This window comes from Elaeis guineensis, chromosome 13, assembly GCF_000442705.2.
Source record: "Elaeis guineensis isolate ETL-2024a chromosome 13, EG11, whole genome shotgun sequence".
NCBI lineage: Eukaryota > Viridiplantae > Streptophyta > Magnoliopsida > Arecales > Arecaceae > Elaeis > Elaeis guineensis.
In genome coordinates, this window is record NC_026005.2 from 15,210,501 (window position 1) to 15,235,151 (window position 24,651).

Here is a 24,651-nt window from a genome sequence, read left to right on the forward strand (position 1 = left end):
GTCTGTTATTGAAAACAAAAAAAAAAACTGAATACTGAAAATTCGCAACCATTCCAAACAAAGGCTTACCCAAGGAACAACATTAGTTTCTATTGGATTGAAAGAATTAAAAAAAAAGGAAATCTCGGCCATAAGATTTGAAGGCTCACATCCACCACCTTTCTGGACTACACACCAAAAGGGGCATCATGCGAGAAAAAATATATCACCCTTATTAGCCAACAGCTGGTAGCTTATTTGTCACCTCTCCCTGAGAGCTTGCCCTGGGAGAAGGTCCAGGAGACATATCCTGGGTCTTCTTAAAAAATAATAAATTATATATATAATGATATAATTGTCCCTATCTAAAGCATCATACAGGAAGAATAATTTGACAATGTTAAACATGCACTTTATACATTGTGAACGACAACACCTGTATGTTTTTGAGCATATCTAAAAGTTCTTAAAGCCAACAAACAAAGTTAAAATTCAAGAAGCCCTCTTGCTTTTATACCTCATAGCACAGTAAATATAAATCATAAGGTTCAAAATACTGAGCCCAGCTAGAAGCCAGAAGAAGTAATCAAGATGTCCTTCATTTAAGTTATCAGGAATCCAACCTGTTTTTCCTCCTCGGGTTGTTATAGAGGTAACAATGGTCACAATGAAAGAACTTAGATAGTTCCCTAGTGCAGTTGTGAGAAGAGAGAGTGCTCTGCAGAGGCTTCTCATGGCATCAGGGGACTGATCATAGGAAAACTCAAGCTGCCCAATGAATGTGAATACTTCTGCTGCTCCCACCAAGAAATACGAAGGTATCTGCCACAATATGCTCAATGGAACTGCCACCTTTTGGTGCTCCAAATGCTCAGCCTTCGCAATATCCAGACGCTTCATCTCCAATAGTGCCGCCGCTGCCATTGCTAATACAGATATGAACAGGCCAATACCCATCCTCTGAATTTCTGAAAGGCCTCTCTCCTTGCCAGTGAACCTCCTTGCTATTGGCACAAAAATCCTGTCATAGATTGGAACCCACATGATAACACTGATCACATCAAAGGTAGATAGAGATGCAGGAGGAATGGTGAATGAACCAATGGTTTTGTCAAGAACCATCCCTTGTTCGACAAACATGGCAGCCTGTGCATAAACAGCTGAGAATACGATGGTGGTGGCCCATATGGGGAACATGCGCGTCAATATCTTCAGTTCTTCCACCTGAGTGACTGTGCAGAGCCTCCATGGATTGGAGAAGCTTTCAGACTTCTCATCAAGCTCCAAAACAGTAGCAGCCTTGTCGAGAAATCTGTGGTAGATGTTGCACAATTCAACAATGCAGTATTAAGAAGAAAAAGCGAAAATATTGTAGCATTTAAAGACTTAAAAGCTATAACCACTGTCTGACTAAAATATTATAAGATTCATCAAGTCAAACAGTTGATATTATCATTATATTTTACTGAAAGCAGTCATCTGTGATTCAAATTTCATGTTTTCATTCAATGAAAACATGACAGAATCAAAGTTTTAAATTAAATCTTAGCTGATATACATCACATAAAGATAAATTCTAGTTCAACATATATCAATAAAGTAAATCAAATTAAAAACCCATTCAGGATCAGGTTATATGCAATGGTAGAGTATAAGTAATGTACGAAGTGAAAGAGGAGCTACCAAAAATTTGCTTCTTTCAGGTGACAACTTATTTATCCATTTCATAATCTCTAGGTCACAAATGGAAACCAATGATATAAACTCCTTTAGAAAGTAGCAAGACTAGGATACTTGACAATTTTGTAAATCCTTTTTACAATGTACTTTGGAAAATTTGCATATTTTCTTAGTCTTATGTGTTTTCAACGACTCCTACAGTAAATGATTAAATTTTACAATTCATTTCCTCCTATGACTTAGGAATAAACTGAGTCTCCAGAACACTAACAGTAATTGACAGCTTACAAATTCTAAAATGTGTTGGATACAGAATGCAAGAACTGTCTATGCAAGTTTGCAAACCATATTTTTGTACACAAGGATCTCCAGACAAATTTTAATGAGCCCTTTATAAATATAGGATGGTATCCCTACCCAAGTTATGGAATACTTAAGGACCTGACTAGAGATTCATAACACAACAACAGGGCCAGAAAGCCTCCTATGCTGACATTTAAGTGCAGAATCTGCAGCTTAGACCATCTAAAAATCAGTTACCATAAAATTTCTGAGGAGTTGAGAAATGTACCTCAGCTCATCACTGTGCTCCAGTTTTCGACTCCCCTTAATCGCCGAGGCCTTGTCAGTAAGTTCATACAGGAGAGAACTGTCATGAGGAACCTCTACCTTCCACTTGCGAAGAGAAGCAACAACTACCTGGCAAACTCTTGTAATAGGGCTTCCTCCTGGTCTCTGAAATCTATAAAGTGGGGTGCCTGAGAAAAAACTTATAATGGCTATGCCCATGAACAAAGTAGGAATGGCAAAGCCCAAACCCCAGCCGCAGTTGTCTTGCACCCAGACAAGCAAACTGCTGGATATAAGAGCACCAATGTTGATAGAGAAATAAAACCAATTAAAGAATGAAGCCTTCTTCACTCTCTCTTTTGAATCAGTATCATCAAATTGGTCAGCTCCAAAGGAAGAAACACAAGGTTTAATTCCACCAGTCCCTAATGCAATCAGATAGAGACCAAGGAAGAAAACAGCATATTGAGCTGCACTTGCTTCTGGGCAATAAGATCCTACACAGGATGGAGGCTTAAGAGCAGGAACTGAAGCTGAAAGGGTCAGTGTACCCATTCCCTACATTCAGAAAAACAGAATTATTGATCTGCCAATTGAAGGCTCTTGGTGGAAAGCATGTTAGACTGAAGCATAACAACAGATCACAAATCAAGTAACAGAACATATAGCCAATCATGATTTTGCACTTGCTATTATTCGAGCTGAGAAAACTCAGAGAGAGAGAGAGAGAAAGAGAGAGAGAGAGAGAGAGAGAGTCAGTTATACTTACAACAAAATATATTGCAGAGAATACTGCAATCGTCCAGTACCTTCCCCAATATGCATCAGCCAATATAGCTCCGATCAGGGGGGTCAGGTTGCAGGTTCCTTGCCAAGTTGTAACATTTCTTGCAGCAGGAGCATTTCCCTCATGTAGGTTTTTGGTGAGGTAAGAGACAAGATTAATTGCTATTCCATAGTAGGCTAAACGTTCACAGCATTCATTCCCTGTGATTTGGCACTCAATCATAAGGTATGACAACATTTATAGCTGATAAGATAATAGGCTGAACAGTCGCAAGTAATGTGACCACCTAGAATGAAAGGGCATGCCCTCCAGTTGCCTGTGCGATCTTTTGAGACAGGATTTCCATGAATATCAACTGAACCATCTCCAGTGTATGGTCCCTTTCCAGCCTACAAATCAAAGGTCAGATATCAACCATGATGGATATTATGGCAGTTTTAAAGACTTAAGAATCTTAAAAAAGCATGATGAAGTTAGACTCCTTAGTTCTTCCGTTTTCGACCATTAACTCCGAGCTGCCTTGAAACTTAAGTTCACAAAGTAAAATGAACACTGCAACACATCACCAGATTTTGCATTGTGCAAGACAAATGCTTATTTCTACAAGAGTTGATTGACAATGACCTTTTTCTAGTGAAAAGTGTTGAGTGAAAGCATCAATAAAGTTATGTGACAAACTGGCTAATTTGAATACCCTTAGGAAACTAATTCCCTAATTATTGTACCTTTCTATCCAAGGGACATCGGTCTGGTGGTATTTGAATTCAACAATATCAATCTATCAGGACCCATGTGGTCATTTGTTTAGTCCCACATTGGTTATGCACTGAATAGATCTTGCACATTAATATAGGGACAAGGAGCACAAACAATACTTTTTGGCTAGCTTTTTTTGGTGAGATCTTGAGTTGTTGCAAATGTTAGTAGAGCGAACCTGGCCCATGGCCTACATAGACTGGGAGATACTGTAGCATAAACCAAGGACCCATCATGGTATTTGTGATTGGATCTATGGTATTCGTGGTTGGTTTTGGCCCTTTAGCCTAATGAGGATTCCAAGATTTAAATAAAGGAAGTATATAAGAACCCATGTGAGTGTGTAGAGTGTGTATTGAGTCCCACGTTGATCATGCACTTGGTAGATCTTGGATATATATACAAACATAAAGAATACAAACAATAACTTTTGGCTACTCTTTTTGTGCAAGGTCCAACGTTACTACACTACCATTCAAATTTATATTAAAATCAGTTGCATATGAATGCTTTGAATATTAAATCTACAAGTTGACCATCATGTCCAATGAAAGGTTCCTTGCAGTTACCATGCTAGTCATTCTCTTACAAAGTAATAGTCAATCTTCACAAGTACCTTGAACTTTTCTCATCATTGGTTTTGCAGATATGATACTGTAAATAACTGTAACCGAAAGCCACAAGCATGTTTCCATCTATATGGGTTTGGGTTTGTCCAGCCTTCTTGGTTATGTGTTCATCCTAAAGGCCAAATCCTTGATCAATGGAAACCTATTTTAAAACCTTCCATGCATATCTATTTTCTGGTTCTTATGATAGACTGCTCTTGTGTTCATCACCTGTGATCATACCACTTGTGTCTTCCATAGCAACATCCCTTACCAACTCAACCATTAAGCTTCCCATTAAGAGCCTGTTTGGATGGTTGGGCACAAAATCCTATGGGATTTGTGGTCCAGCCATAAAAAAATATTAGATTATAAATAGATCAGGCCCTATATTTATAAGTATCTAGGATCATTTTTGAGTGAGCTGGTTCGGATCCCGTAGAGAGAAAAAAATGACCTCTTCGGATCCCATAAGGAGAAAAAAATGACCTGGGTCATTTTTTTTTCTTTCATTGGGATTCGGGCCAGCCCATTTAAAAAGTGAGTCTGGACACTTGTAAACAATGGCCTGACCTGCTTATCGTCTTTTTTTTCATGCTTGGACCATGAATCTCATAGGATTTTGAGCCCAACCATCCAAACAGGCTCTAATTTATTCATTTTTAATATATTGACCCCGTGTGCTTCCACATTTAACTCAAAAAATCAGCATTGCTTTATTACTTTAAATCTTGTAATCTCTATACTCATATCACACCTCTTCAGACGCAGGTAACTAAGGATGCCAAAAAGTTGCAGGGAAAAAAAAATAGAAACATGTACAAAATATTACACTTGATCCAAGTCCTGATCTAAATCCTAAAAGCAACAGCTTGGCACTGAATCATGAAGAAAGCCTGTGTCCTATCCAATAAACCAATGCAAACAAACAAATCACATGAATTTTGCAAGCCAGATTGCATGTTACGTTGTATTCTATTATCAACACACCTAATATTTGAAATGTTTAAAAGATCGGGAACTTTCATGTCATTTTATCTCACCTTAAATTTTCTCATATCTCAATATGATCCTACCCTGCGTCTGCAAACTATATTCCAGTCCATTCTTCTACAAAGGGAAGTTCTGAGAGTTGCCTTATAACTATCCAATCCACATTGAATTCACCAAGATCTCTAGGCTCTGAAACATTCTCACCAAGGTTAGCTTTCTAAGTTTTTGGAATAGGAACCACCTGAGAAGAAGAAGATGGGAGAACAAAGCGCAGAGGATTAGGATGGGTTGTTCTCATCTAATTCTTGGCTTCATTTAAAATTTAGATTGTCCAAGGTTAGCTTAGTAAGTTTGTAAGGTGAGCTACAGATGAAACGAACCAACAACCCAAACCATTACAAACCCAGAAACCCTATCAATCACACAATTTTCCTAGAAAAGGTAAATAACAAAAAAAAGAGAGAGAGAGAGAGATATCCAAGATCTTTGTGAACTCTAAAGTTCAATTTTTTTTCAGCGGTTGATAAAAGAACACAGCCAAATAAATCATGCCCCGCCGAAATTGGAGAAAATTAACCACTCCATCATGATTCACGGTCACCCGAAACATAGATACCAATCAACAGCTAAAAATCACGACTTATCACCCCCAAATCTACGCCTGAAGAATCATAACAGAATCAACCAGCCAAACATTAGATAACTTCTCTTTTAGGACCCCCTGAATCTAGGAGGAAATCAAAGGTGACAACTTGAACAAGTTTCCCATCGATTAGAGCGCAAAAATTAGAATTTAAAGCCAAAAAGGAGATAGAAACCTCTGATAAGAGCCCATCTTCCAACAGGGATCTCTGTTCCTCCTCCTCAGAGCCCATGGATAGAAACCAGAGAGAAAGAAAGAGAAGGAGAGGGCGAGGGAGAAGCGTGAGAAGGAATCCCAAATCCAAGGCTAGATTTATTAGGCTTGGGAAGAATCTCCTTCCACGATGATGCGGTCACTGTACACGGGGAAGGGATGGGAATCTTGAAACGCCACGCCGTCTCCCTCCAAATTTTTTCTTTCAAATTCGTCACATCAAGAATGTGCGACTCGGTAGTTAAGTCAAAACCTTTTATTATGGAGCCCATGTGTTGTGGGGCCCAGGTTCCATTGTCAGGGGTTTACATGTGGGCTTCAAAGGTAGTTTTGTTCTTGCTAGTGCCGGGGGATCGTCTGATTTTATCGAGATCCAAGATGATGACATGTCAGAAGATTCACTGCTGTGATGCAAGATATTTGTGATTATGTTGGTGGACCATTGGATCTTCTGTAACTACACGCTTCAACTTTTCATAATTTATGACTCTATCTCAGATATTTTAATTTTTTAAATTAGATTTTAAAAATTACCAATTAATTTTAATATGGTCCACTTATCTACTTAAACTCTAACATCATTGATTATAAATATAAAATAGTTTAACATATCCTTGATTTCCATCTCCATTAAAATAAAACTCTTTTAATTCAACTAACGGAATATTGATGGATTTAAATCTAAACTTATCTCACAACAATCACATTTTCAAAAATCTCTATTAAGATGGATAAGTAGGCCATGTTACCCCTAAAATCTATTTTAGAGTTTACTTGAAAAAAATTAGAATTTTTGAAATATAAATATAAATCATAAAAAATTGAAGAGGCATCGGTATATATATATATATTTTTCCATCGTCGGTAAGGTCACATGGCGAAATAGCTACAGAGACTTTTGGCTTGCCGCCTCTGACTTGATTTCATCCGGCTATCCTTTCCTTACGCCGTTATCACACCTACCTTTTACGGAGCCAGCTTATTTTGTCTCTCTTTGTAACTCTTGCTTGAAGGACACGAGCAGACGCTAAAGCATGTTCCGAAATAAGTTGAAACCGGCAACCTAAATTGGAATTTAAGAAGCTCTCTTGAACAATATCAATCTACCATTCAAATCTATGGTAAAAGTTTTGAAAAGTTGCATACAAAAAAACTTTCAATATTTAATCTGCAAGTTGATCGTCACGCCGAATAGAAGGTTTCTTGCAGTTAATTTGCACTACCATTCTCCTACAAAGCAATCATCAGCCTTCAGAAGCACATAAAAACTTTTCTAATCATTGTTTTTGCACATAGCAGCATGGATATTTCCATCTATATGGGTTGGCTTCGTTATTCCTTCTTGATTATATATTTGAATCAAAATTCAAATCATTGATCAGTGGAAAGCTTTTCAAATCATTTCTTACAACCCCTGCCTAAGTCTATGGAAGTGTATTCCTCGAGACCTTCTACATCTATCTGAATTTTAGCTTTTATGAGAGGCTTCTCTGGTCTTCATTACACATTTTTTCAGAAGAAGGGAGGTAAAAGTATCACCTGGCCTTTGTTGCAGTTCGAAATTTTGCATGAAGGTTTGTCTCCGTTGCACTCGGCCATACTACCTGAATATGTTTTCCATTGCTGTATCTCATACACAGTCAAACATTTCTTATTTATTACTTTAGATCATGGAAGTGTTGTTTTTATATGCTGATAACTAAGGATACCAAAATCATTGCAAGTAAATATTTAGAGAGAACTAGTGTAAAATGTTGTACTTGATCCTGGTCCCCAGCTAAATCCTAGTTGCAAGACCTTGACAGTGAACCATGAGAAACCTGCTTGTGGCTTTTATAAACCAAAGTAGACAAGACACATCAATTTTGTAAGTTTAGTTGCACATACGTTATTCCTTATCTTCGTACTAACGACACCCAATTTCCAAATTTTTTGTAAGATCAAGATCTTTTATGTAATCTTCCCCAACCTTTAATTTTCTTGAATTTTCAACAAGATCCTTAACTACATATGCAAGCCATAACATATCTATTCTCAATAAATCATCCACTTAGGTAGTGTTTGGACACCCAAATTTTATTCCTAGAATAGGGATACGAATTTCCGGTGAATAACTATTCACTCTTGTTATTTCAGATTTCTATTTGATTGAAAATCTGGTATTCCACATTTATTCTAGTGCAATTAATGCAGTATTATTCCAACCCCTGTTTGGTTGACATGGGAATAAGCCTCTATTCTATGAAAAATAGAAGATGATTTTTTTCAAAAACTTAAGAATGCCCTTGGCCTATGAATTTATGTTTTTTTTTGATACAAGCTTGTCCAGCAATCTTAGAATAGTAGTTGCTAATATTGAAGAAGCTCTTTCTTATTTCTAATAATATTTATTTTTGAATTCTTTGTGTGCTTGAGACTCTTCAAATGACATTGTATTTAACTTTACAATATTTGATAAAAGAGGATTGAATTTGTATTAACTGAGAAGTAATAAGAATTGTACAATAGAACAAAAAGTAACCGAACAAGAATTTATAATTGCAAAATAAGCCAAAATGTTGTGAAATAAAATGTTATCCAAACCCAAAAAAGAGAGTAAAAAGAAAGACATATCAGTTTGATCCAGAATATAAGACAATGATAACCCAAAATGAGGACTGAGCATGAATAATTTGTATAGCAGACCTGCTAACATAAGACCTGAATGATCCAAAATATATGAGTTTCTAGACAGTTATCTGCAAATATAAACAATTATCAGCTTCCATTGACACATCATTTGGGAAATAATAACCAAGGCACAATATGTAGAGAATATAGCCCCATTCTCATCAGTTTCAGCTTCCATTGACACATCATTTGGAAAATAATATCCAAGGCAGCATAGCCAAAAATCTAGTTGTATATTTTAAGATGAGCATGTGAAATACGGACCCGCCAGGCAATCCAAATACAACTATGCAATTGTCCAAATATGTATAATAGAAGGGGCTACCAATAAATTAAACATAATACAAAACTGCACATTCATGGGCTATCAAGAAGTTAAAGTCCAAATACATCATTAACAGTTGCCTAGAATAGTATCAGAAGAAAAAATGTGCCGTGGCACATGAGGGCTGAAATAATTCTAGCATTTCAAGAGTGCCAAATTAACTATGCCATGATACTCATCATTGATTTAGACCTGTTCTCTACCTAAGCATTCATGAACAAATTAAAAAATATTAGCAAAATGCTGGCAAAGAATAACAGAGGGGGAATTAAGCTCAGAGCTCATGGCCAAAATGGGCTGACAACAATTTAAATCCAAAACCCAATAATCAAGGTGCCAAAAGTTCAAAATCAAGAAGGAAATAAACCTAAAACAACTTGCACAACAAATTAAACATTTGTATAGAATAAGTCCAAATACATCATCACCATGGCAAAAAATAAATCCAAAAACCCCATTAACTTATAAAATACTTTGAGTTAAAGCCCGCAAAGAGGGCATCCAATATTATAGTATAGACAACATAATTTAAAGATGTCCAACCACAAGCCTAAGACGAAAGCCTACAACAAAGGCAACTACAACCAGAAGTAGGGTACCATCACGTGCACACACATTCATGGGGCTGCCAATAAGGATTTTATCCTCTTTAAACTTATTGTCATCATATTGTTCACGAGAAGAGCAAAGAGATCATAGATAGCTATTAAGTGCAGCAATGGCCTCCTCTTTAGTTGAAAACTTCTTGTATAAGGCGTGCTTATATCCGGAGACTTTTCGTTGACACTCAACTCAGGAGTCATAAATCTCTCGTATACGTCCCTCAAAAATCATATAGAATCTTCCTGAATATATCACTAGAACTCAGTGAACACCCTCTCGAGTTTCTGCATTTATGTGCAATCAATATCAAACATATTATACATAATAATAAACTCTGCTACAATTAGTATACACATGAACTTCGCTATATGGCCCCAATTATGAAACATACTCTACTGGTTATGAGCAATCCATAGCCTATTAGCTATTGAATTGCGTAGTTCTTCGTCTTTACGGATTTCATATCATCCCCTACAATCAAATAAGGGTCGACGTTGTCTCTGTCTGGGTCCATAGATAAGGGTGCCAATGATACGTTGAAATATCTATCATTGCCTTGGTTGCATCTTATGAAGTTGTGAATAATGTAACAAGCTATAACAATACGCTTCTGCATCTTGAAGGGGTACGGTATAGGAGTTCTCAAAATCTTAAATTGCTTCTTCAGAATACCAAAGGTTTTCTCTATATAATTTCGTAATAATGCATGTCGATGGTTGTATAGATCCCTACAATTAAAATATCGCTGTGCCTGAGGATTGTTAAAGCTACTTAGGTGGTATCTGTTGCCCCAATAAAGAGCAAAAAACTTATCAATGTTGGCATATCCTGTGTCAACAAGATAATATTTTCCTGTACCCAACCATGCAATGTGAAAATGACTTTGAAAGTCAATAAAATATTGAAACTCAAAAAAAAAGATAATATGGATACCTTCCGACACATTGAACACTCTGACTCAACACACTAACGGAGAACCTTCATGTCGGCTGTCGATCCCTCCCATCCAGTATAAATGAAAAAGAATGAGTGATCAAAGGAAGCTACAGCCATAACGTTCTGAGAAATGGTGCCCTTTCGATTACGAAATCGGGGTTGTTTGCTTTTCTTGATTAGGGTAGGTATGTACGTACTATCAACTGCATCGATAGCATTCTGTGATGTAACCTAAGTGTGTTTGAGACATCAACTACCAAGATGAAAATCAATGACCAAGCTTAGGAATGTTCAGGGGTACCATAAAATAAGGATGAAAAATGTTGTTTTCATGGATGCATGATTGCACATCTACATCCTCACTAGGTTGGATTATAAACTCCTACTTCAATGAATAGATGACTTTCAGAATATTGTTAAAGTGCCGTGATATCGTCTCCCCTGGAGTACTAGAAAGTTTTGGTTAAAACCCTATTGGTGACACCATGACCTATGCAGTACAAAAAATAGGCCAATTGCTCCTGGATAGTCACACAGTGAGTGCTAGCATTAGGCAACGTGATACAAACAACTGCTCTAGCTATAGGAACATTATGTTTGTCATTCTAAAATGATCGTAACCCCTATCTGGATAGCCACTCAGCATATCTGTAATGTGGTCATGATCGAAGAATGGACATATTCGACAAGGCATCTTCAAAACCATGCTAAAATCATCGACACGAATGATTCCACTATTTATGAGTGTGGTTATCACATCTTACCAATAATTATCCTCATCAATCAAAAAGTCCATCATCTTCGCAAGGTGTCCATCTAAAAAAAAACAACATAGGACATGTAAACTTCATGGAGTCATCCAATAGATATATCATTACAGCATAATATAAGTTGTTTCATCCAATATTACACATGCACATCCCAAAACAAAACAAAAGACTGCCTCAAAGCATATCTCCTTTATGGAGATTAAACATACAGTATAGAGTCCAAAATCAAGAAGCATAGATTAGCATAGATTATAAGTATATCAACTGTGCTTTCAAAACATCTAATACAAACATAAAAAAAACAACATCATCCATGGTTGAAGAAGTCATTGAGCTGGGTTGGAGATGTAGCTGAGCTACCATGAGTGCTAGGCTTGAAGGACTGTTCCATGAAAGGATGCGTAGCACCTTGATTCACACCATGGATGGGAGGAGGCATGAAAATATTAGGGACACTTTCGAAAAATATATTTGATCTGAAAAGGGCTGCCATAGGCGGTGGGATATGGTAGAAGTCGGCCATTTGTCTCTGCAGCCAGCTACCAATAGTGGCCTCTCTCATGTTTAAATGTCTCTCTTGCAGCAAGGATGCATTCATGCGTAACATCGGGAAGCCTCTCCAATTTCACCATGCACTCATCAGTGGAATACAGCGTAGGCCTACCAAGCTTGTCCCTCCTAAGAATCTTGAAGGTAATTTCTAATCTTCTTCTCTCTTGATCCATCAAATCTAAGAGAGCATCAGTTGCATCAGTATTCATCCTAGTCCTACGTACTGTAGGAGTCAAGGAGCTTGACCTAGACCTCTTTCCGGTGGAGGAAGATGGAGATGCATTTGGAAAATAGTTGGTGGGTAGGGTTGCAGTACAGAAAGTTGGGCTACTGAGGGGTACATCAGACATATTTTGTTCAGAAGGTTCAAAAAGGCCAGAAGATGAGACAGAGACTCGTCCACTAGGTTTTGAAGGTTACCCATCACTAAGATTCAAGTCCTCTAAGTCAATCTGATGTGTCCCCACATCTACCAGTGACTGTACTCTTTGAGAAAAGGATGTCAATGTCATCAAAGATAGGAAAGGACTTACCCTTAATAGAGCATACTCCTTGTTTACCTGTTATGAGATCAAATAAACAAGTATGGTCAAATATCGATATACTTATTAGCTATGATATTAACAACCATCCAACACTCACCGAGATAACCTTCTCCCATATTTGTTCATTCCCAGAGGTAGAAACTTTGAGCACGGGGTCCCATCCCCATCCGGATTGACTTGCTAAGTTAAAATATATGTTAAAGTTTTTCTTCAGGACCTTCAACCGATTCTTGAGGTTTCTATACGTGAGGTCTTCTTGGTTGACTCGTTAAACGCATTCGTCATCTTCTTTTAGATTTTTTGAGAGAAGGTACCATTTTGACAATTGTCTTGATCATTCTCTTACCTCATCAAGCCAAGCATGACCAGATCAAGGGCATCAGTCCAATTTGGTGCCCTCCTATATGATGATCCTATCCTTGCAGATTCAGAATCATCGGTCATATGGACTCTCGGCATTTTAGCTACATGAATGCAAACTTTGGGATAATCAATTGTAAGAAGCCAATCTACGGCAAGGATAAAAGGGCATACAAAAAAAATATTAATCATTATGCAAGAAGAAGAAAATAAATAAAAAATGATATGAAAGGTGGCTCAGGACATGCGAAGTTGAAGTCAATGAAGCATCGTGGCTACAAGATGTAAAAACTAATTATATAGTTAAACACTTGTCTCCTAGCCATGCTCAATCATCAGGCAACCCATCATCATTGCCAAAACAAAATATAAGAAAAATAATATAACTTAATATAGATAGAAAATAGGTAAAAAGCACAAAAGTTCAAAGTCAAGAAGAATTAAAAATAAAAATTTCATGAAATAAACAAAAAAATTCACAGATATAAGGCAATATTCACAGGTATCATTTACAGACTTAAGGCAGCATTTATGTTTGGACACCATAAGGCAATAGATCCTCTTAATATTGTTCATAACTTATCCAACTTAAAATCAAAAGGCTACCAAATTAAAATTACCTTAGCCACTGCGATAGGGATGACAACAGTGCACGCGAGAAGAAGATTTATTTGCAGAGAGACCGAGAGGATGTGAGGCGAGTGTAGCGGCGATCGATGGCTTTGAAAAGCAAATCGACCGACGGAGGACATTGGAGCGGTAAAGGAGATGGAGGAGAGGAGGTTTGCGGAGGATTTCAAGCCACCAAGAAGGTGAGAGGTTGTAAGCAGCGGACACGGTGTGAAGACGAAGAGAGAAGGATAGAGGGTATGAACGGCGACTGTGGCATGAAGACGAAGAGGTAAAAAGAGGGAGGTAATAGGGTTTCACCATCCTCATTAATTTTTGACAAATGACACTGATTACCCCTGGGTCGGCTGGGAATAAGGAGACCTAAAATTACCAATTCCATGGGGGACCATGGAATTGGTATTCTAGAATACCAATGGGTTGATCGGAATTGCTAAACTAGGATGGCCCACTATGAAATTTTTGCCTGTTTGGCAAAATAAATTAGAATAAGCCCTTATTCCATCTAAAATAAGGCAACCAAACACTACCTTAGAGAATTATCCCGAAGTAATAATAATATTCATCCCATAAGAAATTATCTATCTAGCCTTTGGAACTTTGTCCGCTGCTTAGCAATTTTGCTTCTGTCCTGCTTTAAGGTATATAATCATGATTTGGAATTTGTATAAAATTTTGCAAATCACTGAAAACTTTGGAAAGAATTCAGACAACTGACAAAAGTGAAAATAAAATAATAGAATTTAAAAATATGAAAGTTTTAAATTATTTATAAACTTATTTATTAAAAAATAAGTAAGGGAGATGCAAGAATAACAAATGATGGCAAAAAAATACCGCAGCCACAATCAATATGAGGAATCATTAATTTGCAATACATTCTTAAATTAGTCACGAATTACTCATGAATGAATTGTAAAGTTCTTATACAATTTGGAGATATGATGGAATGATTCTGGGTTTATTAGTTTTTGAAAAATGGTTTAACCAAGAGAAAAGTAGAGAATAATTAAAGAATTCTTCAAAATTCAGAGAATATTATAACTTTCCGACTACGTACCAAATGATACTAACGCATGTTAATGGCCGTTGTTTTGTCTCCTAAAATATATACTAAAACTGCTACAGACCCAAAAATCAATTAATCATTAAAGCAATTTTCTAAAATCACACACACAAATAAATCATGCGCCAGTGAAAATGGAGAAAACTCGCGAACTGCATCATGACTCCAATGATCTGAAAGACAGATAAACCAATTAATAGCTACAAATTACATCTTATCAGCCAGAGTTTATGGTTAATGTTCCCCTCAGATCCATGTATTGCGATAATTTCTGGAAGTGACTTGGCACCAAGCCCTTTGTTCCACGTGGCAGGAGGAAGTTGTCATGCACACAAACTTGCGTATGTTCATCAATCCTCCATGAGCTCATTGCTGATTTATGCGCAAGCTAGTCAACAGAAATGTTTCCTTTCTTCCTTGCGAATATGGGCATTTAAGATGACTGCTGTCATAGATCACTGTCCAGTTTGCGGGTCCAACATGATATTGGAGGATTGGTTCGATGGACCAAAAGAAATAGCGTCCATAAAAGATATTATTTGTTAAAAATGTTCTACCACGTATATATATCTTGAATTATGTAATAAAAAGTTGCCATATTATTCAAAATAAGTGAACTTTGCTCATTCAAACCAGCAAAAATTGTTGGTCAGTGGTTTAAGTGAACTTTTTTTTTTTTCGTTCAAAATTTTCAATGAAAATCTTGGATAACAGTATCTCTTTTATCCAATAATGAATGGCGTTATAAGTTTTATCCAATTATGTGTGACAGAACGGTTCTAGCCAATGATTCATGGTCCGATGGAGTTCTAAATATTATGCCAGCCGTCCTCAATTGCCGTGTTAGAGTTGGCTTTTGAGCATGGACTAGAGGGATCACCTAATCCTTTCAGAGTCACTGGATCAAATCAATTGGGATCTGTTAATGTACCAACAACTGCTGTGTCCACTGCCAGCTCAACGTGATCCATGTCGCATGCATGGGGTATTGGAAAAATGGTAAATTCTTTGTGCATGGGGTATAAAAAATTTGATGTAGAGTGCACTGCTTTATGTGATTGATCCACATAATCATCACTTTTTAATGTGTATTTAATATCTACAGTTCTCTTTTTTTATTTAAAAATTTTGAATGACAAAAATATTTTTTATTTTTTGAAAAAAATTATGGCATCTTGTCTCATATTATGACAACCTGCATGCAGGAAGTCATAATTTTGATGCATGATATCATAATATGCCATATGATATTATAATATTTTTTCAAAGAGTAGGGGTATGTTCATCATTTAAAATTTTCAAATGAAAAAGTAGAACTGCAGACATTAAATGCGTATTAGAAAGTGATTGGATAAAAATGTCTCTTCTATATTATTACATTTTAAATCATATTATGACATCCTGAGCCATATTATGACATCCTATATGCAGAAAATCATAATTTGATGCAGGATGTCATAATATACCACAAGATATTATAATTTTCTAGACCATATTATGACATCCTGCATGTAGGAAGTCATAATATGCCACAGGATGTCATAATTTTTTTCAAAGAACTAGGATATTTTCGTCATGTAAAAATTTTAAATGAAAAAATAAAACTGCAGGCATTAAATATGCATCAAAAAATGAAGGCCACGTAAACCAATCACATAAAGTGGTATGTTTTACGTTGGATTTTCTACGCCGCCAACCATACACAAAAAATTTCTCTTGGAAAAATTAGTTTGCTTACGGCAAATTTGGAATGTTGTGCGCTGCCTTTTTAAACCACCAATATGTTACACCGATATTCGTTGGAAAATAGGAACTAAACTTGCGGTTCGCTGGGACTAAACATTATGGTCGAGGGAACCGGATGTTAAATTGCACTTTATTTTTCTCAATTATAATTTAGATCAATTAGCGAATACCTGGATTATTTTTATATATCCAGTGAGAGGATTTAAAATCCGCTAGGTGACTGGGAGGAAATAAAATAGAATAAAACCAAGAGAAGAATCGGATTAAAATAAAGGAATCAACTTATCTTTCATCTAATCTAATTTCAAGCCTCTTCAATATACTAAATAATTGATTCTACCAAAATAACAGGTGTTGACTTTTATTCAATCGGAATTTTTACATCCTTAATACACTTAAGGAATAAAATGTTATGCCCCAATCCGACAGCCTATGTCGGACGTGCGCAGACCATTATATGTCCCTAGGTTTAACTCCGCAGGGTATGTAAGATCTGTTTTTTCATTCATATATATCATATATCAATCCAAATTCAGATAATGATAATAAAAATAATTTTTTAATATATTTATTTAATAAAAATACTTCACAAAATTTAATAAGGATCAATAATATAAAATCTAAATCAACTCTTATTCAAAGATAAAACTCAGCAGATGTCACACCCCGAACCTAGCATTTGGATCGAATATGTGATGGCCGCACACTCTCTAGAATAAGTCCTAAAGAATATGCAAGGTTTATAAAACTTCTTACATATCTCAATATCTATAATAAATAATTTTATATTAATAAATATCAATACGCCAAATCATCATTGATGGTGTTCTATCTAATTGATGATTACAATTGTGATTCTAACTATAGTTAAACGCATGTATTTTGTAACTCTAAAAAAGAAAGAGAAAGAAGAGGAGTGCTGAGCTTTACAGTCCAGTAAGAATCTCCAAACACTCACACCAGCATAATAATAATACAATTTGAAAATAACTTATGAATAGCATCGAAAGAAAATATGAGCCACGAAATTTCATACCAAGTATCCAGTATAACTCAACATTGATATATATAAAAATATGCATTATATACCATCGAATATCTATCTTTTCCAAAAATCATATACCGTACATATGTAATCAAGTAAAACTCTTTTTTACTTAATTATGATTTCATATCTTATTATTCACATCTTATTAACATAATCTAAATCAGTCAATAGTTATCTCTATGGTCATGGACTAATCATGGTCACATCCCATCCGTGATTGGCAAACCATAATATCCGCGGTGGCAAATCATATTAGCCGCGTTTTTATCCGTGGTGGCAAATTAGAATATCCATGATTCCGTCCGCGGTGGCAAATTAGAATATCCATAATTTCATCCATAATGACAAACTCAGTTTAACATAGCTAGTCCAAATATCCCTTTATTGGTTACCAAATTTTTTAAGTCTTAATTACGCGAGGAAAGACGCTGTATCATATTACGTTCTTTTCAAAATTCTTAATAGCTAGTATCATAATTCAAACCATCCGAAAAGCCATCGTTATTTGATACAAACATATGATACAGAATATACAGATAATTACACTAACAAACATATAGATATCAGCAATGAGAAACCAAATCATATATATATATATATATATATATATATATATATATATATATATATATATTGGTATTTGTATCCAAGAATCCTTATCTCTATCAGTGATTGACTTAAACACAGTAATCAATAAACTCCTCGATCTACTAACTTAAAAGTAAGGTGTTCTGCTGAACACCTTATGCAAACAGTTGCACTTCTACATAATCAAGATCAAATATAAAAATCATAGATGATTATAGATGTCATAGTAAATGACTCTAGCACTACAAGTCTAACACTTCTCACAGAATTAATGGATCAATTAGAGCGTATCTAAACATCTGGTCCTTAAGATTTCTAGAGAGAGAAATCAATGAAAAGAGAAAAGATTTTAGAGAGAGAAATTTAGAGAGAAAAGGTGAACAGAGGAGAGAGAATTTTTTTTCTTTTCCTAGCGCTTATGAGAGGCTCCTCTGGCCTTGATTACACATTTTTTTCAGAAGAAGGGAGGTAAAAGTATCACCTGGCCTTTATTGCGGTTAGAAATTTTACATGGAAGGTTTGTCTCCATTGCACTTGGCCAAACTACCTGAATATGTTTTCCATTACCATATCTCATACACAGTCAACATTTCTTATGTGCTGCTTTAGATCATGGAAGTGTTGCTTTTATATGCTGATGACTCAGGATAACAAAAACATTGCAGGTAAATATTTCGAGAGAACTTGTGTAAAATGTTGTACTTGATCCCGGTCCCCATCTAAATCCTAGTTGCAAGACCCTGACAGTGAACCGTGAGAGACCAGCTTGTGGCCTTATAAACCAAAGTAGACAAGACACCTCCATTTTGCAAGCTTGGTTGCACATACGTTATTCGTTATCTTCGCACTAACCACACCCAATTTCCAAAGTTTTTGTAAAGATCAAGATCTTTTTTGTAATCTTCTCCGACCTTTAATTTTCACGAATTTTCAACATGATCCTTGACTACATATGCAGGCCATAACATATCCAATCTCAGTAAATCACCCACTTAGGGAATTGCCTTGGAGTAATAATAATATTCATTCCATAAGGATTTGTCTATCTAGCCTTTGGAACATTGTCAGCTGCTTAGCACTTTATCTTCTGACCCGTTTTAAGGTATATAATCACAATTTGGAATTTGGACAAAATTATGCAAATCAATGAAAAATTTGAAAAGAATTTGGACAAATGGAAAAAGTGAAAATAAAATAATAGAATTAAAAAATATGAAAGTTTTAAAATATTTATATAAACTTATTTATCAAAAAACAAGTAATGGAGGTGCAAGAATAACAAATGATAGCAAAATATATCACAGACATAATCAATATAAGGAATCATTAATTTCCAATATATTCTTAAATTACTCATGAATAATTCATGAATGAATAACCTGGTGAAAAGTAGAGAATAATTAAAGAATTCTTCAAAATTCAGAGAATATTATAACTTTGCTACTATATATTAAATGATACTAACACATTTTAATTAGTGGCCATTGTTTTGGCTCCTAAAATGTATACTAAAACTGCTACAGACCCAAAAATCAATCAATCATTAAAGCAATTTTCTAAAATCGCAAACACGAATAAAGCTCATTTTATTTTCAACAGCCAACCACAATCCATGCCAAATAAATCATGCGCCAGTGAAAATGGAGAAAACTCGCGAACTGCATCATGACTCAATAATAAGAAAGATAGATACACCAATTAATAGCCACAAAATACATCTTATCAGCCAAAGTTTATGGTAATGTTCCCCTCAGACCCATGTATTGCGATAATTTCTGCAAGTGACATGGCACCAAGCCCTTTGTTCCACGTGGCAGGAGGAACTTGTCATGCACGCAAATTTGCGTATATTCATCACCCCTCCAATGAGCTCATTGCTGATTTATGCGCAAGCTAGTCAACAAATATGTTTCCTATTTACCCAAAAAAAAAAAAAAAGAGAAATGTTTCCTTGCTTCCTTAAGAATATGGGCATTTGAGATGACTGCTGCCCTAGATCACTATCCAGTTTGCCGGTCCAACATGATAATGGAGGATTAGTTCGATGCACCAAAAGAAATGGCATCCGGTAGAAGATACTATTTGTTAGAAATGTTTTACCATACATATCTTAAATCATTTAATAAAAAGTTATCATATTATTTAAAATAAATAATTTTTTTCATTTAAATCAAAAAAAGTTGTCAGCCAGTGGTTAAAATGAACTTTTTTTTATTCAAAATTTTCAATCAAATAATATCCCTTTTTCTAATAATGAATGATGTTATAACTTTTTATTGGATGGATACATGTGATAAAACGCTTCTAACTAATAATTCCTCCTCCAATGGAGTTCTAAATGTTGCTCGAGCCGTCCTCAATTGCCGTGTTAGAGTTGGTTTTTGAGCATGGACTGGAGGGACGACCTAATCCTTTCGGAGTCACTGGATCAAATCAATTTTGATCTGTTAATGTACCAAAAACTGCTGTGTCCACTGCCAGCTCAACGTGATCCATGTCGCATGCATGACGTTGTGAGTATTGCACAAATTAGTTTGCTTGCCGCAAATTTGGAATGTTGTATGGCCGCCTTTTTGAACCACCAATATGTTACACCGACATTCGTCGGAAAATGGGAACTAAACCTGCGGTTCGCTGGGACCAAACAATATAGTCGAGGGAACTGGGTGTTAAAATATATTTTATTTTATTTACCAAAAAAAATAAAAAACTAAAAATAAATCTTCAATTCTATTTTCAACTAAAAAATAGCTTTCTAAATAAATTTTATATAAAAATAACTATCCATTTCAAATATAAATTAAAATTAACTATCTATTTTGACTGAAATTATCTTTATATCTTTTAAAATACTACAATATTATATTATCATAGTATAATATTCTTTTATAATAAGATAGTATTTTATTATATTAATATAGTATTTCTTTATAATAATGTAATGTCGCTTTATTGTATTATATTAATATAGTCTCCTTTACAATAAGCTGGTATTACGTTATATTAGTGTAATATTCTTTTATAATAATACAGTATTATTTTGTTGTATATTAGTATAGTAATTCTTTACAATAAGATAGTATTACATTATTATAATGTAGTATTTCTTTATTATAGTATTACTTTACAACAATGCAGTGTTGCTTTATAATAATGTAGTTTAACTTTATAATAGTATAGTGTTACTTTTATTATAATGCAGTATTATTTTATAATAGTATAGTATTATTTTATAGCTAGCATAATGGCCGGATAATGTCCGGACCTATTGATTTTACAAATATAAAAAATAGTCATTATAATAATAGATTTCAATATAAAGCAAACTATAAATATAATAGTAAAATTATTTAGAAATTAATAATTTATGGTGTTTAGAATGTAGTAGGTATGGTGTTTAGAACGGAAAAACAAAAAGGAAATATCCAATACAAAACTACAAGAAAAATATAGAAAACATAGGAAAGATCAACGAAAATGAAGAAAATACAAAAAAAAATTAAATTCAATAAAAATGAAGAAAATATAGAAATAAATCTGATTATCAAGAGAATGATTTGAGCCCCAAATCTTTGGATATATTCGATCTCTCCCAGCCTCCCATCCGATTAATACTTCCAAGAATAGAAAACAAGAAGGAAATATCCAAAACAGATTGGCATATTGTTGGTTTGATTGATAATGGTACTTGGTATTAAACTATATAGAAGTTTCAAAGAAGTCTAATTTAAGCTTCAATTATACTATCCATACAAGTCTGTTTGTATTAAATCAAATCAAAATATATAATCTATATTATAATGACAATTTGTACATATGTAAATATCCCTATTTGAGCCATAACACATTCAAGTAAGACCTATAATAGAAGGCATATTAGTTTCTATTGGAACTAAATAAATAAATAGAATTTTGGTATGATGTGAAGGCTGTCGTAGGAAAAAATTGATGTTGATCATGCAATATTGTGTTTCATTATTATTTTCTATTGATTGTTTTGGATGGGTTTATGAATTTATGAGCCTTCATTTTTTAATTGCTTTCAATTATGTAATGGTTGTTCAAATAGTTGGTTGATTTGATGTGGTGGTATTCTCCGGATATAGGGAAGCAAAGCTTTTCTCTTTATGTCAAACAACTGATATTTTATTTGTGATGCTTATAGAATATGTTGCAGATGAAATCTATCCTAGACTGGAGGTGCTAGAGCGAGGTGACATCTGATGAGTCAACGACAATCGAACCTGCAAAACATGTCCCCATCGAAGGTGACTCTGGTGAAAATCCTTCGACGCTCAAGTCAAATTCTTTGGCAACAGGAGAGAAAGAATGAGTATTTTTTGAGGAGGAGAGGAGGCGTATCATTTGATCCTCGCTTTATCTTTATTTATATATGGAGGCTGGAGCCATGGAAGAATATGAGTAGTCAAAGATATTTTATTTTTCATTAAATGTTCTTCAAAAGTAGTGCCTGCCTATGCTGCCTCATGGCATGTAGAGAGCCCGGGAGAGAGGGAGAGAAAGTCATAGAGTTCTCTTCTTTTTGTCCCTCAGGATGTCCTCGAAAACTATGCTTGGCCTTTGGATTTTCTAAAGGCTGGAAGATGGCGGTACTACACAGTAAGTGGGAGCCACCCTCATTAATGATTTATCCATGGCTATTGTCATTTTTTAAATGGGATGATATGACAGAACTATCATAAGGCCTTTTGGGGGCCAATGACTAAAGCTAGAGGCTAGAGGCCGATGTCAGGATCGATAGCTGATGTAGGGGCCATTGCCACCACAGGTTCGTTGGTCGAGATAGGGTTCGGAATTACGCAAAGGGTGCAGGCACCGGTGGACTGAAGCTGGATGTACGGACGCATCTCTCCTCTTTTTCCTCTCCCACCATCTTTTCTCTCTCCAGTCTCATCTTCTTTTTCTTTTGTCTTTGCTCATGATGGGACGTGAAAGAGGGAGGCAATTAATGACTCCATTGGGTCCAATTGACTCAAGAGCAGACATATAATGGCTGAAGTGGTTCAAAGATTCTCCACCCCACATCTTCGGCCAATACACATCTTCGACCAACTCAAGAATACCCCAACAATAGCCCCCCTTACTCCCGAGTTCAAGTCATAGTCGGGTCAGATGAAGGGAGTACTACTAATTTGTCCGAAGATGTGCCAAGATCATCCCTTCACTTTAGTTTTTGAGGGATCCATCATATAAAAACAAATCTTAGATGTCTGCCATGTTGGAATGCTTGCACAGCTAATCTGAACCTGAGCATTAGAAAGGTACCAGTTGGGTCTTTCATAACTCTTTGCTAGTTTTTTACCAGCTATACTATTGGCCGATGACATAGAATATAAAGTTTCTTTATCCTCACATTAAGAAGTATCCATGGTGGTCTCAGCATTCTGTTGGTTGTTGAAGACAATTCTAAAGATGTTTGCCTCTGTTTCAGGCCAATTAGATCTTCTACAGACATCTCACAATTGAATTGGTTCTACGTTTATATGTAACTCCTCATCTTCAAGTTGTAAAAGAGAACCAGATCCAACTCTTGAACTGCCAACAGATGACTCTGTGGAAGATGGCAGAAGTTCTTGTTGAATCACATGACCAGATGGAGAGTAAACCAAAAGACACTCCAGTGAATAAGCCTTTGGGGTGATCAGTAGACTATCATGGTATACAGAATTATGGAAGATAGGAGCAATAGCATATGATGGTATGGATGTCTTTCCAGATACAGATATGGTGGGTTCGACGTTGATGGACTTCGACATCCATATATGGGTTCGATGTTGATGGAGGAGTGCATGGGAAAGGTTCCAGAGCCATTGATCTAATAAGGCATACGCAAGGGCCATTGGTCCTAGCTTTGTTGTCAGCGGGAGTGCGTGAGGGAGATCTCATGAGGCCCCAGCTTTGTTGTCAGTGAGAGTGTGTGAGGGAGATCAAGCCCCAACTTTGTTATCAGTGGGAGTGCGTGAGGGAGATCTCGTGAGGCCCCAGGCCAGCCGATCTCGACATCGGCTATTGACATCAGCCATCCAAGATGAATCTGCCGGCAGACAATTGATTTCAGGATGAATCACAGGGTTTGGCGTGCCTCACAAGAAATTGGTGGGCTCCGATGGTTATACCAGATGGGTGAAATTTGGGTAAGTCTGCTTCACAATCGTGTGTGCATGGGAAGCGGGGATGATGGCCGGCTTTGAATCTATCAGAGATGCACATGGAGATATCGACCGAAGGGGGTTCAGTCAGAGGTGAGACACACATGAAGATGTAGGCCGAAGGGAGTTTGGTCGGAGGTGAGATGCACAGAGGCGACATCGACTGAAGGGGATGCACGTGGACATCTCAAGAGAGAGGAGGGACACATGAAGGTCGGTTAAGGAAGTGCATAAAGGAGGCCCGAGGGACCGATGCAGGGCACCTAATCCTAGCCTTGGAGCCAATGGAGCACGTGGGGGGGATCGACCACATAGGAGGCCATCTGGAGGTGCGTAGGAGAGGTTTGGCCACCGGGAGACGCACGAAGGTGCATGAGGGCCCCGATCGGGACCTTGGTGAGTTGATCACGCAC

General features: G+C 36.1%; 1 protein-coding gene across 1 annotated transcript; it reads right to left on the reverse strand.

Moving 5' to 3' along the window:
- Positions 1 to 296: 296 nt before the first annotated feature.
- On the reverse strand, positions 297 to 6,388 carry LOC105056493 (protein NRT1/ PTR FAMILY 8.3-like). Its single transcript, XM_010938710.4, has 5 exons — positions 6,192 to 6,388; positions 3,303 to 3,405; positions 2,999 to 3,216; positions 2,231 to 2,787; positions 297 to 1,291 (listed from the first exon to the last, which is right to left on the reverse strand). The coding sequence occupies exons 1-5, from the start codon at positions 6,246 to 6,248 to the stop codon at positions 472 to 474; spliced, it is 1,755 nt and encodes a 584-aa protein (XP_010937012.1). The 5' UTR covers positions 6,249 to 6,388; the 3' UTR covers positions 297 to 471.
- Between the last annotated feature and the right edge of the window lie 18,263 nt (positions 6,389 to 24,651).

Coding starts and splice junctions, on each gene's coding strand:
- LOC105056493 (XM_010938710.4), bottom strand. CDS start 6,248: ATGGGCTCTGAGGAGGAGGAACAGAGATCCCTGTTGGAAGATGGGCTC. Junction 2,788..2,998: donor TCTCTGCAATATATTTTGTT/GTAAGTATAACT, acceptor TTCTGAATGTAG/GGAATGGGTACACTGACCCT. Junction 1,292..2,230: donor GAGCACAGTGATGAGCTGAG/GTACATTTCTCA, acceptor CATCTACCACAG/ATTTCTCGACAAGGCTGCTA.